At 47.6% G+C, this 15,096-nt stretch overlaps 1 protein-coding gene across 7 annotated transcripts in view; it reads left to right on the top strand.

Moving 5' to 3' along the window:
• The window catches only part of PIEZO2 (piezo type mechanosensitive ion channel component 2), a 252,980-nt gene that overhangs the window by 191,063 nt on the left and 46,821 nt on the right, over window positions 1-15,096 (top strand). For 6 of the 7 annotated variants that reach the window (XR_015153974.1, XR_015153975.1, XM_086373218.1 and 3 more), the window contains exons 18-29: window positions 3,412-3,614; window positions 3,987-4,147; window positions 4,661-4,837; window positions 5,105-5,230; window positions 6,575-6,775; window positions 7,318-7,522; window positions 7,612-7,713; window positions 8,122-8,287; window positions 9,884-10,127; window positions 12,474-12,570; window positions 13,547-13,706; window positions 14,357-14,446. Coding sequence is in view for 5 of the 7 variants with exons in the window: in XM_086373218.1 (XP_086229344.1) it covers window positions 3,412-3,614; window positions 3,987-4,147; window positions 4,661-4,837; window positions 5,105-5,230; window positions 6,575-6,775; window positions 7,318-7,522; window positions 7,612-7,713; window positions 8,122-8,287; window positions 9,884-10,127; window positions 12,474-12,570; window positions 13,547-13,706; window positions 14,357-14,446 (1,932 nt within the window). In the remaining 2 variants the exon portion in view is untranslated. Of the gene's footprint in view, window positions 1-3,411; window positions 3,615-3,986; window positions 4,148-4,660; window positions 4,838-5,104; window positions 5,231-6,574; window positions 6,776-7,317; window positions 7,523-7,611; window positions 7,714-8,121; window positions 8,288-9,883; window positions 10,128-12,473; window positions 12,571-13,546; window positions 13,707-14,356; window positions 14,447-15,096 lie in introns of those variants that run through there. The other variant, XM_086373220.1, reaches the window with a different exon arrangement.

The following is a 15,096-nucleotide window of genomic DNA, read 5'->3' as shown; positions in this document are numbered from 1 at the left end:
AGACCCGAGGAGGTAGCCCGTCTAGAAAGAGGAGTAAAAACTTAGTGCATCTCTGTGGAGATCTCTATGGAAGAGGAACGAGGCCGGGTGGGCTCCCTTTGGGGCTGGTTTTGGGGGCAACCTGAGAGAGAAATGTCAACCTCAAGTTTTTAGCTGCCAGCTAGAGAAGTAAGCTACAGACTTGAAGCATAAATCTTGAGCAGCCATATCAGTCTTATCCCTCTTAACATAAAGAACCACACTATATCTGTCTCTCTCCCTCTGTGTTTCTGATAAAGTCTTGATCATGTGCTTTAAGAGGAGGTGGCTGGGGCGCCCAAGAGGCAGGAGTGGTTTGATGGGCTCTGACAACTGATACACTCAGCCCTCCATATCCGTGGTTTCTGCATCCATGGATTCAACCAAAAGCATTTTTTTAAAAAAATCCAGAAAGTTCCCCAAAGCAAACTTGAATTTGCTGTGTGCAAGTTACTATTTCCATGGCATTCAAATAGTATTAGGTATTACAAGCCATCTCGAGATCATTTAAAATGTACAGGAGGATGTGCGTAGGTTACAAGCAAATACTATAGCATTTTATACAAGGGACTTGAGCACCCGTAGGTATTGGTGTCCGTAGGGGTCCTAGAACCAATGTGCCAAGGATGCTGATGGTACAGAGTTGGCTCCCTGCATTCCTCTTGAGGAGAAACATATGCCCATCAACCCTGAACTGACTCAGGAGTTCTCAGACCTAGATGCAGTCATCTAAAATAATTAAAAACTTGAAGCATTCCACCATTAGCTCAGTCTTCTTTCCAGTGAACTCTCACTTTTGTCTGAATGCCCACATTTTAAGAAAAGTCAGAGCTGTGCCCTAGGGAGCACTCGACCTAACAAACCCTCTCTCCCTACACAGTATGTGCTTCTAAAAGGCTGCACATGAAGTATGTCCAGTTTTTAAGGGACTTCTCTTGATTAGAATGATAGGGTGAACCTTTTATTGAGTAAATAAGCTTTATTTATCCCCAAATTTATTTTTGTATGCTCAGTGCTGTTTAATAAGGAGAATACTGTGTTTCTAGATGGGAGTTCCAATGAAAGAGGGGACATACCTATATCCAACTTCTGGGTCAGTCACAATTTAGACTTGACCTTATAAGATGTGAGGTAGGGCTGTGTTAAGGACAGTGGCTGACTGATAAAATTCTGATGGTGTGAAAAATACAGGAAGTTCCAACTGAATTTGTAAACAGACTGATTTAGAATATTTTAACAGGAGCAATGGTTAGTTCTCCTACATATACACAAACCAGGGCCATTACACCTGTTCCTGTGTACATGTGTAACTGAATCACATTGTTATAATTAACACATAGTAGATCAACTATACTTCAATAAAATTTTTTAAAAATAAAAGACAGAGTAAGGAGCTTTGCCACTTCCCCTTGTTAGCAAGATGTCTAGTTTAGGCTTAAATCTAAATCTTTTTGATTCCAAAGAGCACGCTTTTAACATTGTTCTGGATTGTCTCAGAAAAATGCTATGAGAAAAACGAAAGCACAATGAAAGGATTCATACAGTGTCTTTTAAAGTAGACACTCTAACCGTTCATTGAGAATACTTTCATCCAGAGGCATTTTATAATCACAGATTTTCTCAGGTGAATTATCTAGCTTAAGAAAATAAGCAAGTACATACAAGTAGAAAATAATGTTGTGGAAATCTGGCTATAATGTGGATTATCAAAGCCAAACTGAAAGGTGATTTTTTGGGGATCATACGATTTAATTAATTAATTTATATTTTGAAGTATAGTTGTGGTACAATGTTGTGTTACTTTCTGCTGTGCAACAATGTGAGTCAGCTGTATGTATGCATATATCCAATAAGAGAAGAAAAGAAAAAGAAAATAAGCAAGTACATGTCAGCACACTTTCTTCCACCGACCTCAGAACATTCTTTGTTCACTAAATTTTCTAACATTCTGTGATCTACCTGCTTGAGATTGCTAAAAGGAATTGCTTTTGAAGGATAACCTCTCTGAAAGTCCAAGGGCAATGCAGAATCTTGACCACAGTTCTCCAATATCACAGGCGTTTAAATGCAAAACCAACAAGTTGCATGTGAGCTTAGATTTTTATCTAGCCGGACTTCTTCATTTTGTTTAAAAAAAAGTAAAATTCCAGAGACATAAAATTGTCTCAGAGTCAATTACAGATATTACAGATAAAACTCAGAGTATTACAGATACGATAACATTATCAAGTGTCTGTCCTGTGACAGTCAGGCTGAAATGAATAAGTTTTTGCAAATGAGAAGGACTACCTGCATGATCTGTAATAGGCCTTTTCCTAATGTCTACTTTATTGCCCACAAACGTTCCTTCAAACATTCATTTGAATATGAATAAAAAGATATACTCTTAAAAAACTGAGGAGCAAGATCATACTCATTACTATTCGCCGTGAACTAAGCTGGACCCCCAAGAGTTGCTGAGCTCCCTAAGGCTGCAGCCCCTTCAGCCAGGCTCCCGCACTCTTCTCAAGAGATCTGGTCCCGCAGCTCACCTGGTGCCCGAGGATGGGGTGTGATACAGGCTTCTTACCCCCAGAAGCATTTGCATCCACTGCATACGCTTCAGATGGCCACAGGATGAGACTGGTCCATGCAAAAGTTGACCGACATTACACCTTATTTAAGAATTAAAAAAAAAATCCCTCCTTAAACTGTGAATGACTTGATTCCTAGGGGATGGTTTGCTGTGTTTCTAAGAAAGCATGACCTGACTTGCCTCAGCAGTCTCTGCGTCCTGCCCTTCACCACTGCAGCACCGTCCATTCTCAGATCAGCTGCCCGGCTCAGGGCTCCCAGTCAAAGCACGCTGTGGCCGCCATCCTGGAATGCACATGGCGTTAGGGCCCTGCACCCGGCATATAGGAATGCAATAGTAGATGACTGTAGCGTGATGTGTGATCTCTGAGTCTCCTTATAACTCTTCTGTTCTCATCTCCTTTTTTTTTTCCTTTCTATTTCCATTACTTTGAGCAGCATCAAGAAAAAATTACCAATCCACCACAATGAGTAAGTCCCCCTGTGAAGCCATGAAATGCTTGCTCTACATGATGCCATTTCATGCTTCTCCATCCTAAACTCTGACCATTTTCTCCTGTGGGAAAAAATGTCAAGTTTAGGTGTTGATAGCTCTCATGACTGACTCATCACTAGAACCTGAATTGGAAGAGCTCACCAAACCTGAATCTACAGTTCATTTTTAGAAAGAGCTTTAAAAAATAAAAAGCAACCGGATGCTAACAAGCCCACATGCCAGGCTGTGTAGTGACTTCCATTTTGTTCATCTTCCTCCACGTGCCCCTCACTCTCAGCTCCCAGTGCCCTTCCCTCCCTGACTTGTCTGCTGTCTGCCGACAGGCTGGCCCACCCCGAGGGAAGCCTTCCGGACCTTGCCATGATGAAGCTGACCGCTAGCCTGGAGGTGGCGGAGGTCAAGCAGCTGGCTGGGCCTGGGGAGGAGATGCCGGGGGGATGCCCTGCAAAAGCCAAGAAGGGCGAGCCTGGCAGGGACAGCGAGGATGAGGATGAGGATGAGGACGAAGAGGAGGAGGAGACGTCAGGTAAGCCGCCCACCCAGGAGCCGCTCGGATGCTGGCTCACAGGTGGAGGAAACCAACCACTGACTTGCTCCAAGTGAATCAAATATATACTCATTATATAAGTATATAATAAAATATATACTCTATATGCTCCAGTATATACTTGACCCTGGCAGTGAGCTAGAAACGGGGGGAACGAGCCGTACACACCAGGCTTCCACTCATAGCTGCACACACGCCCTGCCTTGCAGATCAGAGGGACAAGGGACCCATCAGTACAGGCCAGGTCTCCACTCACAGCTGTGCACACACCCTGCCTTGCAGATCAGAGGGACAAGGGACCCATCAATACAGGCCAGACCTCCACTCACAGTTGCACTCCCTGCCTTGCAGATCTGAGGAACAAGTGGCACTTGGTGATCGACCGCCTCACCGTGCTGCTCCTGCGGTTCCTGGAGGGCTTCCACCAGCTGCAGACGTTCCTGTGGTGGATCCTGGAGCTGCACATCGTCAAGATCGTGTCCTCCTACATCATCTGGGTGTCCGTGAAGGAGGCAAGTGATGCCATTCCGTCTTTAGGCCAGACCCAGCCAGACGTCTGCTCCAGCTGGAGCCTTGGGCCGCTTGGACTTAAAGTCCCCACGCTGAGCACGGGTAGGGCAGAGACGGACATGGATGTGGATGTGGCTGTGCACCACATACCCACCCAGTGTGGGTATGTCTGAACTCCGCACAGCTTGAGGGCACCACTCAGGCGTGTTCTCTCCCAGGAGAGGTTCCTGAAGCTCCAAGTTGGGCCGAGGACCCCCTGGGTGTTCTCCCAGAAGCCTGTTCACCTCAGTAGTTTCCCACTGTGATATACTTAACATCACCTGGTTGTACACCTGTCTGTGTACTAGCTATATGTCTTAACACCCACAGCCATTTCTTGTACATATGAGGATCCCAGCCTGCCTTTGCTTAGCTCAGAGGAACTGAATCAGTCAAGTTGCCTAAAAACATCTAGGTTTTTAGATGTTGTGCCATGTGACATATTTTTGTCTCCAATTCCAATTTTGTGTTCTCAGGTGTCTCTGTTCAACTACGTGTTTCTTATTTCCTGGGCTTTTGCTCTGCCATATGCCAGGCTCCGCCGTCTGGCCTCCAGTGTCTGCACCGTCTGGACATGTGTGATCATCGTCTGTAAGATGCTGTACCAGCTGCAGACCATCAAGCCTGAGAACTTCTCTGTGAACTGTTCGTTGGTGAGCCTCGGAGACGGAGGGTCCCCTTGCCTGGCCTTCAGGGAAGGGAGGCACACCTCGGGGGACCCACGTCCCCCAGCCCTCGCCGACAGGCCTTCGCTGGCTCAGTGAGTCGGAGGTGTCCTGGCCCCGTCTATCCTGATGCTGATTCCCCCTGAAGTGGGTCCTCCCCCCATCCCTGTGTCCCTTTGCTCAAACCCGAGGGAGACTAGTCTGAACTCTCCTGACTGCGGGGCCATCTCTTACTCCTTTCTCTTTTCTTTTCAGCCAAATGAAAACCAGACGAACATCCCCCTGCACCAGCTGAACAAGTCTCTGCTCTACAGCGCACCCATTGACCCCACAGAATGGGTGGGCCTCAGGAAGTCATCTCCTCTACTTGTCTACCTGAGGGTAAGGCTTCCTCATCCTTAGTGTAGCCTCTGCTGAGTTCATGTCTGCAGCCCTTTCCCTGGAGACCGCTCACCTCACCTTTGAGAGCAGCCTCGTCTTCTTACATGGGGTTTGCAGTCACCTCCAAAACACATGACTGAGTATTAAAATCAGTATTGAATTGTGCTGAAAAGAAATCAGCTGAGTAATTTGAGATTCGTTGAATAGAGTATGACAAATATATTCACTGGAATGTTACGAAACTGCTCAAAGGCAGATTTATAATATTATCAGACACTGAAAGATATCCAAAATATATTGTAATGTTGAAAAAAAAAGCAAACTTCAAAACAGGATACATAGAATGATATCTTGTAGGCAACAAAGAAAAAATATTGAGTAAATTACACCAAATGGTCAGAGTAATTATTTCTGAGAAGTAAGTATAGCATGACAAGAAATGTTTGCTGTCTAAATTCTACAGATTTTAATCAACGGCATCTATCATGCTTAGAAGTAGCCACATACAAAGGGCGTGTCTTTGAAAAATGAATTCTGATTGCAAATAGTTGTAACAAACATAAGGAAAGCAATATAGTTCAGATTATTCACATGTTACTGTGATGGATAGTTTGAACATTTTATTTTGATGGATTATGCTGATGATGTAATTAAAGCCTTTGTACTCAACCGGAATTTTAAAGTGTACTAAGCATCTCCTCTTACTTGGTGTAGCTTCCTGATGTTTTCTCATATGACCAATATTATTTGTAACATACAAATTATGTCTACCGTTAAGAGCTGTTACAAGATAAAACCAACTCATATTTGAAAGGGGTGATTAGAATAGTGTCTGGCACATAAATGTTACCTATTTTTTATTATTATTTTGTAGTATGATTAGTATATTTTTTACTCTACTGCTCTCTCTAGCCAGCTTTCAAAGATATTGTGTTCAAAAACTTGCTAAGTTGAGCCCCAGTCTGCAGCTCAGTCTGTTTCCTGGGGTCCCTGCAGGATGGTGTATAAGGGTTTCTCACATTTAGTTGCAAAGAAGGCTGGACAACCCTTCCGAGTAACTGGACCCAGCTGTCTGGTTCGGTGGTACTTTTTCTGGATCTGGTGTAACCATCGCCAGTCATTGGTATAGAGGTTCTAAATCCTGTTATCATGAAAATTAGCCTGATTTTCAAACTGGAGAGGACTCCACCCTTGTTACCAAAAAACAGGGAAAATGAGCATTAAAGTCAAGACTGTTTCATGGTTGTGGGATCTGATCACACATACCCACAGTGAAGTGAGATAGCTTTTTAAGGAGACTGTAAATGACCACATGGCATCATGTGTATTTTCCTTGTTTTCTAGAACAACCTGCTGATGCTGGCCATCCTGGCCTTCGAGGTCACCGTCTACCGCCATCAGGAGTACTACCGAGGTCGGAACAACCTCTCAACCCCTGTGTCTAAAACCATCTTCCACAACATCACAAGACTCCAGCTGGATGATGGACTTGTTAACTGTGCCAAGTATTTCATCAATTACTTCTTCTACAAGTTTGGTCTGGAGGTGAGTTTCCTTGCTGATCTGTTCTCTTTTCTCTGAAAATTCCAGCAGCTGCTTTCAGCCAGGTGGCCACTAGGGCTTTGTGGCACATCTCCATGCCCTGATTTCCATCTCCTTGGGATCCGAGGGGGTGGCGGGGAGCTTCCATGGCAGGGTTCCCTGGCCTGGTGGAGAATTTCCAGGACTCGGTGCCTGTCCCCTGCTCTGCAGCCATGAACATGGCTTCTCGGGACGCCCAGTCTTACAGATGCCTGGGTGTCTGTTTAGTGCCTTCTGAATGTATGACCTCAGCCAGAGCACACTGTTTTGACCTGAATAGTGTGGGAGGCCTTCCCTCAGTACTTGGAACAGTGATTCTTATTGACGGCCACCTAGTCAGTCTTCTGTCTTCATGATGAAAACACACTGCAGAGGCAGAGCAGGTGAAGAACTCATCCAGGGTCTGGGCCCAGGAACGCGGGTCTCCACCGCTCCTGGGGGCTGCCCGCTGATGTCACTCCCCTTCCCTGTAAAGCCGACTTTCTGCCTCTTTCATCCTCACGCAGACCTGTTTCCTCATGTCAGTTAACGTGATCGGCCAGCGCATGGATTTCTACGCCATGATTCACGCCTGCTGGCTGATTGCCGTCCTGTACCGGCGCAGGAGAAAGGCCATCGCCGAGATCTGGCCCAAGTACTGCTGCTTCCTGGCTTGCATCATCACCTTCCAGTACTTCATCTGCATCGGCATCCCCCCTGCCCCCTGCCGAGGTGAGTCCCCCCACCACTGGCAACGGGAGGCGGGAGCTCAACAGCATGAGGGGCTCCCTGACCGGCTCCTCCCACCTCACACCCTGCAGACTACCCCTGGAGGTTCAAGGGCGCCAGCTTCAATGACAACATCGTCAAGTGGCTGTACTTCCCTGACTTCATTGTTCGGCCCAACCCTGTGTTCCTCGTGTGTAAGTGGGGTGCTGGGGTCCTGCCTGCTCATCTTTCCCCTGGTGGTGCACCCCTGCACCCGCTCCCCGACCGCACCCCTGCACATACAGTCCGGACAGGCTGGCTTCCACGCGTCACCATCACCAGCCACTAGCGGCTCCTGCCAGCCCTGTTTTGTCTGCAGAGTTAATACCATGTTAGCATTCCAAACACTTTTTTTACTTTAGTAATTTTATCCTCTGCCACACACCCCACTATCCAGCCCCACACACCTGTATACACCCACCTTCTAGGAGAGAGGCTGCGGGAGGCGGGCCTGGTCCTGGGGAAAGCGGTTGCTTCTTGCTGCCACCGCAGACATAGACCTACAAACTGGAAAGGGTAGCTGGAAGGACGAGGCCAGACCACAGATGCTTCTGTTCCACCAGATGATTTCATGCTACTCCTGTGTGCCTCGCTACAACGGCAGATCTTTGAGGATGAGAATAAGGCTGCCGTAAGGATCGTGGCAGGTGACAACGTGGAGATCTGCATGAACCTGGACGCGGCCTCATTCAGCCAGCACAATCCCGTGCCCGACTTCATCCACTGCAGGTAACGCGGCTGCCCACGGGCAGCCCCTGGGAAGGTGCGACCCCCAAGCCCATGCCTCCAGCTCCTCTGCCTTTCCTGGGCGCTGACCCGCTGATTACACCATGAAGCCAAGAATCCTGGGGCCAGACAGCTAGAGGCCATGGTCTGGAGGCCAAACCTCCTTGTTATCCTCTGTCCTCCTTGGACATGCCCAGGGCAGTTCTGGGGAACAGATGCCCCTGAACCCCAGGACAGCCAGGGCCTCAAGCGCTCCCAGGGGCCCTGGAGGTCCTCCCCGGGGTATGTTGGCTGGTGTTGCCATGTTGTTCCCACAGGCTTGGTTTTATGATTTCTGAACCCAAAGCAGGTCAGGCTGAAGAGTGAGGGCCGGGGCTCCTGTAGGAGGATTCACAGCTGCAGGCAGGGAAGGGAAATGGATGGAAAGCACATGATGCACAAACACGTGTGCACAAGCACACACACACTCACTCAAACTTGCCAGCAGCCTAGTTCCACCGACTTCAAGTCACACACATTAGGAGGACTGGGCATTCAGATCCCACACCAGGACTGAATCACTGACATTACCTGTGTGACCGTGGAATGCTGAGAAACACCCACATCTTATGCACTCTCCAGTGTGTATGACATCAAGGATGAGTGAAACATAGTTTAGAGAAAAATCATGAAACTATTCAGAAGTGTTGAGTATTTTAGTCTAAGAAGAGTATAGTCCAAAAGTCCACTTCTGTGACAGTGTTCTTCTCAGTTCAGTTCAGTTGCTCAGTCATGTCTGACTCTTTGCAATCCCATGGACTGCAGCACACCAGGGTTCCCTGTGCATCACCAACTCCATCACCCTGTCCATCACCAGCATTCTTCTAGGGACCACTTATTCCCTAACCACACTGAAAACAGTATAGCATGTATTTATCAGAGATGACTTAAGAGCTCCCACAAAATAACAACTCAGTTATCAAGTATCTGATGCACAATTGATGCTTCTGTGCTTCTCCCCAAACTTGGGGGAAAAAAAAAAAAAAAACAACCAAAGCAAAGCCTCCATAGCCTAGAGACTCTGAGCAAATGAATCCAGATGGGTCGCGGCTTGTAGGCACGATATCTGTCAGCCGATACCCAGCTGGGGAAGCTCCCGGAGCTCCACCACTGGGGGATGATGGGGCCCGAGCATCTGCCTGTCTGCAGAGTGAGGAGTGGTCCCACAGAAGGGACCTTGGCTCGGCCCAGGAAGGTGCAGAGAGAATCCTGACAGAGCCTGTGAGCTCTATGTCGATGTGCAAAAAAGTGAAAGTTGTAGTCACTCAGTCGTGTCTGACTCTTCGGGTACTAGGCAGAGAACATTGCTGCTTGTGGGAAGTTTGACCCCAGTTTGATGATAATAAAAGTGCATATGGCGTTTTCCCAAAGCACTGCTCTGTCCATCACTAACTGGATGAGGATTGCCTGTGGACCAGCCGGCGATCAGAGCGCCCTCTCTGGCCTGTGCCTCCAGGCTGAGTCAGGAGGAGGATGTGTGAACACATTCCCTTCCTCTACTAGAACCTCCCTACTTGGTCTGCGCTGCAGTCTGTGTTGTCTCTTGGTTTTGTTGTCCAGGTCGTATCTGGACATGTCCAAGGTGGTCATCTTCAGCTACCTCTTCTGGTTCGTGCTCACTATCATCTTCATCACTGGGACGACCCGCATCAGCATCTTTTGCATGGGCTACCTGGTGGCCTGCTTCTACTTCCTGCTCTTCGGGGGCGACTTGCTGCTGAAACCCATCAAGAGCATCCTGCGCTACTGGGACTGGCTGATCGCTTACAACGTCTTTGTGATCACGATGAAAAACATACTGTCGGTAAGTGGCTCGCACCGTGTAACACATTTGCGGTCCCAGCCTCAGAGCAAACAACCCATTCAGTGGTTACTGAAAGCCCTCAGCCCCTCATGCTGCTCTCTTAAAAGCCCCGAATAGGATCCTGGCAAACTCAGAATTGGAATGACCGTTTATTACTCCTTGTTTTGCTGTTTTAAGCAGAATCCTTTTTGCTCACATCCACCCTCTCAAGGACAAGAGGATATGTATTTGTAGGAAAAAAAAAAACTCTAAAATGTATTTTTTCAATTAAAATCTATCCCTTCTGAGGAATGATTGGATTTCACTCCAGAACAGGCTGCAAGTGGCCCTTTATGAGTTGAAACAGTCATGTGATGTCTTCACAAATTATATCCTGTTGGCTGAAACTGACTCTCTTACCGGGAAAACTCCGTGCAAGTATAAATATTGATAGAATAGTCAAGATTTTCTGTGACACCAGGTGGGGTACAGATGGGAGGGATAGGCCCCAAAAGGTGCAGGTGTTTTATGGTGCCCTGATGCACGGGTGGACACGGGAGCTTCGTGGCTGCTCTAAGCACTAGCATCTTGACTTAAAAACAGCTAAGATAGTTCAGGGTTGAGATGAACACCTCCTGTCCACAGAACAAGGCCGATTCTCTGTTAAATTTCCACCTTGCAAGCCACAGTGTGGCTCTTTCCTGGTGGATAAACTGCCCATGCATCATCCCAGAGTCATGTGAAATCTTGTAGGCCACAAAGATACCTTTCAAGCTATTTATTGTGACAAGAAATTAAACAGTGACCTTCCAGGATCTGAAGGAGTTAATCCACCTCTAGCGCTGATTCAAACTCAATCCCAGGGCCTGCCCCTCATGGCTGTAACTGACAGAGTGTTAGAAGAACAGTGGTGGAATGGGGTAGGAGGTGAGAAGGAGTTTCAAGAAGGAGGGTACATACATATACCTATGGCTGATTCACGTTGATGTATTGCAGAAACCAACACAATATTGTAAAGCAATTATCCTCCAATTAAAAAATTAATTAAAATTAAAATAAAAGAACAGTGATGTAGGCACTATGGCTGCCTACTTCTCCCCTTCCTAGCACTTAAAGATGAACTTGCCAAGCAATTTTACTGGAAAGCATTTGACTTTGGGTGGGGGGAGGCACATGCATTGCTGTGTTTAGAAGTCTGACGAAGCCAAGTCTATGTAACCATGAGTGTGTATTTGAAGAATTTATTTTTTCTCAAGTCCATGAGAATCGTAAGTTTCTAATTGGTAGTAAAAGTGATTTTTGTTCCTCAGTTGGACTCCAGCAGTGCGTATTTGCCTGTGGGGTGGTGTTGAGAGTTGTCAGGCAGGGGGTGAGGCAGGACAGGAGGTCACTCTTTCTCCTGAAGTCAGTCCAATGGGTGGAGACCAGCACCTGGGAGCTGATCCCTCCCGACAGCTATTCCTGGAGAGTGTGTGACTGTGGAATCCACTCATTCATTCATTTACTCTGTAAACCCGGGTTTCAGACCTGGTCTTCACTTTGCTGTTGTTTTGCTGTTTAGTTGCCCAGTCGTGTCCATCTCTTTGCGACCTCATGGACAGCAGCACATCAGGCTTCTCTGTCCTTCACCATCTCCCAGATCTTGCTCAAACTCATGTCCAATCCAGCCATCTCATCATCTGTTGTCCCCTTCTTCTCCTGCCTTCAATCTTCCCCAGCATCAGGGTCTTTTCCAATGAATCGGCTATTCACATCAGGTGGCCAAAGTATTGGAGCTTCAGCTTCAGCATCTGTACTTCCAATGAATATTCAGAGTTGATTTCCTTTAGGATTGACTGGTTTGATCTCCTTGCTGTCCAAGAGAATCTCAAGAGTCTTTTCCAGCACCACAGTTCAAAAGCATCAATACTTCAGTGCTCAGCCTTCTTTATGGTCCAGCTCTCACATCTGTACATGACTACTGGAAAAACCAAAACTTTGACTATATGGACCTTTGTCAGCAAAGTGATGTCTCTGTTTTTTAATATGCTGTCTAGGTTTGTCTCTGCCCAAATCTGAGTCCTGGATTAGTGCTCACCCATTGGCTATTGCAGAGTCAGGCTTGTTCCTATGATGCTCTAAGTATCCTGTTGGAAAAGAGAGGCACTTCCCAGTGCAGAGAGCACCATGCTGAGGCTTCTTCTGCTTGCTCCTCGGGTTTAACTCCCAGAAGCAAAGCATCAAGCGCTTTATTGAGTGGGACTGGATTTTAGGAGCCATCAGAACACTGAGCCGCAGGGAATTCCTGCACATGTTGGGATTGCAAGACATCAACCTTGTTTTCTGGGTGCAGAGTTTCAGGATACTCGTTTCCCATTTGTTTTTCAGATAGGAGCATGTGGCTATATTGAAAAATTGGTTCAAAATAGTTGCTGGTTGATCCAAGCATTCAGCCTGGCCTGTACAGTCAAGGGCTACAAAATGCGTGAGTATGAAAAGCAGATTTGGGAACGGAGGGACAGAAGGGAGAGTTCTAATTTAAATATCTATGCCAAAGCCCCTGAAGGAAGGAGATGAAGGGACACCCAACTCAGTGTCTTCAAGGAGCTGTGGGCTGGCGCTGCCAGGCTATCTGTGGTTGGAACACCCCACCCTCAAGATAATCTTTGATCTTCAACAAATGTCCTTTCCCCATCCCCAAGCAGGTCTTTAGCAACTCCCTGAACTTCCTATGTTTATGATGGGAAGGGTCACAGATGCCCACACACACCTGTGGCTGCTGTAGTGGGCATCTTGGTCATCAGAGGAGCTCTACCTGCAGACTCCCCACCCTGAAGCTCAGAGAAACCCCACTGGGTGGAGAGCTGGGAGGAGTAACAGGGTGTCTGCAGTTAGACTCCCTCCCTGCTGGAGGCGGGACTCCGGTTCCCACCCTGTGCCTCTTGTGTCAGAACCCTGGACAGCACCACTGTCCTCTGTTCTCCATGGGGCCTGGAACCTGGTGCTCCCCCACCCTCACCCAGCCCCGCCCTGCCTTCTGGTAGGAGGATGAAGAAGGCACTAGAGCTTGTTCTGATTTGGGGTCAGACATGCTGTTGGCACCTCTCCTTCCAGTAGACTGTGGCTGCTCTGCTGGCTGCCCTGGGAAGGGCCCATTCCCAGAACATGTCTTGTTTGTGCCGAGATATCCTCTGGCGTTGGGACATACAGATACAGTTTCTCCCTGACCTTTCCTGCTGAGCCCTAGAGTATCCAGAGCTCACTTGTGGTCAGCCTTATGAACTGGTGCTGTTACCAGACTTGAAGTTTGTGCCCTTGACTGCAAATAAATCCACTCACAGGGATTCAGTGCCTTGGAAGTTTGCTTGTATGTCTGTGTGATCGTATCACAGAGCTTATAAAATAACAATGAAAATGGGTATTCAATGTAATTTTTTTCTTTTTCTTTTCCCCTCCCCCAGCTGATGATGACTCCTCCTGTAAACTGCCCAGTGGGGAGGCGGGAATCATTTGGGACAGCATATGCTTTGCCTTCCTGCTGCTGCAGAGAAGAGTGTTCATGAGTTACTATTTCCTGCACGTGGTGGCAGATATAAAAGCCTCGCAGATCCTGGCATCCAGGTGGGTCAGGCTGTGGAATCAAGGGATTTCTCCTAAGAAACCTGCTGGGAAGTGACATTGTACCCGGCCTGCCGTCTGAGCTTGCTTGTAGAACCCACAAGAAATTAAGACACGTTCCTTCCAGGAGAAGTGATCCAAGGCTTTAAGATCTAGAACAGAAGAGTAAAGAGGAAGACTCTGGAGGGAGTTACACCTTACCAGGACTGTGATACCCTCAAAGTTCAAAGACAGACTGGACATTGAGCCCCTCAGTCCAGACCTCAGCCCTGGAGTAGTTCCTTAGGGCCTTCTGAGTCAGAACAGAAGCAGAGACCATGTTGGTCCAGAGTCTAGTGCATCTTCCCCAATCTCTGCCACCTCCATTTTAAGGAGAAACTCCTGAAGATAGAGAAAAACATATTCATCGGTTACCTTCCAGAGTGTAGCTGGAGGAGCCCCTTTCCCTAGGGGAGGCTAGAGGCTGTGTGAGTCTGTCCACGAGGATGGGGCTTCTAGATGGGACTTGGGACCCCCAGCTCCAGCCCAGAGACTCCAGGCAGCAGCGCCCCCCTCCCCCTGCAAATGTTTTCTCTCCCTTAGTAACCGTTGTCAGGGAAAGTGGCCAATACCGATAAAAATGCTCATTCATTCTGTTTCTGGCTTTCCTTTAGAGGGGCTGAGCTTTTCCAGGCCACCATTGTGAAGGCTGTGAAGGCCAGAATCGAGGAGGAGAAAAAGTCCATGGACCAGCTGAAGAGGCAGTAAGGATACTTCCCTTTCATTTGGGGTTCACCCGATCCTGTCCCACCAGCTCCTGGCTCCCAGAGAGCCCCAAGCCCTGAGGAAGCCATTTGTGGTGACCTTCACACGTGCCCAGGCGTTTGCTCCGTGTCGACTGACGTGGAAATTGTCCGAAGGAGGATGCAGGGGAGTGGGAGCAAGGGGAAGAGCGGCCATGGGCAAGACCAGTGTCAGTCCTAGTTTAGATGCTTCTTCTCGAGCCCCCAGCAGGTTTCTGAACTCTCTGAATTCCAGTTTCCTGTTTTAGATTAGGACTCAGTTCTGCCTGATCTTGGTAAATATTAAACAAGCTAGTGAATGAGACAGGGTCGTTCCCAGCGACTCTAACTCGGAGAGAAGTCCATCGTGTCTGTGGGTGAAGCGAATGAACATGGGGTTCTTACTTCAGAAGGATCTTTAGAGATAATATAGTCCAGTCTGGGGAGAAGCTGCTGACGCACATAGTAGATGACTTAAAACCCACACTAGCCGGAGCTGGCACTAAAAATACACCCACATTTCCATGTCCAGCTCACGGCCTCCTGTCCCAGCACGCCATCCTGGAGAACTCAAGTAATGGACTAACTCCACCCAGGAGATCTGAGAAGTCTTTTTTGTTTTAAATTAGCTC

The sequence above is a fragment of the Bos grunniens genome, chromosome 24 (genome assembly GCF_055505025.1).
Source record: "Bos grunniens cultivar Pamir isolate PY7600 chromosome 24, Bosgru_T2T1.0, whole genome shotgun sequence".
Lineage (NCBI taxonomy): Eukaryota > Metazoa > Chordata > Mammalia > Artiodactyla > Bovidae > Bos > Bos grunniens.
The sequence above is the reverse complement of the archived record's forward strand: the minus strand, read 5'-3'. Positions and strand labels throughout refer to the sequence as shown.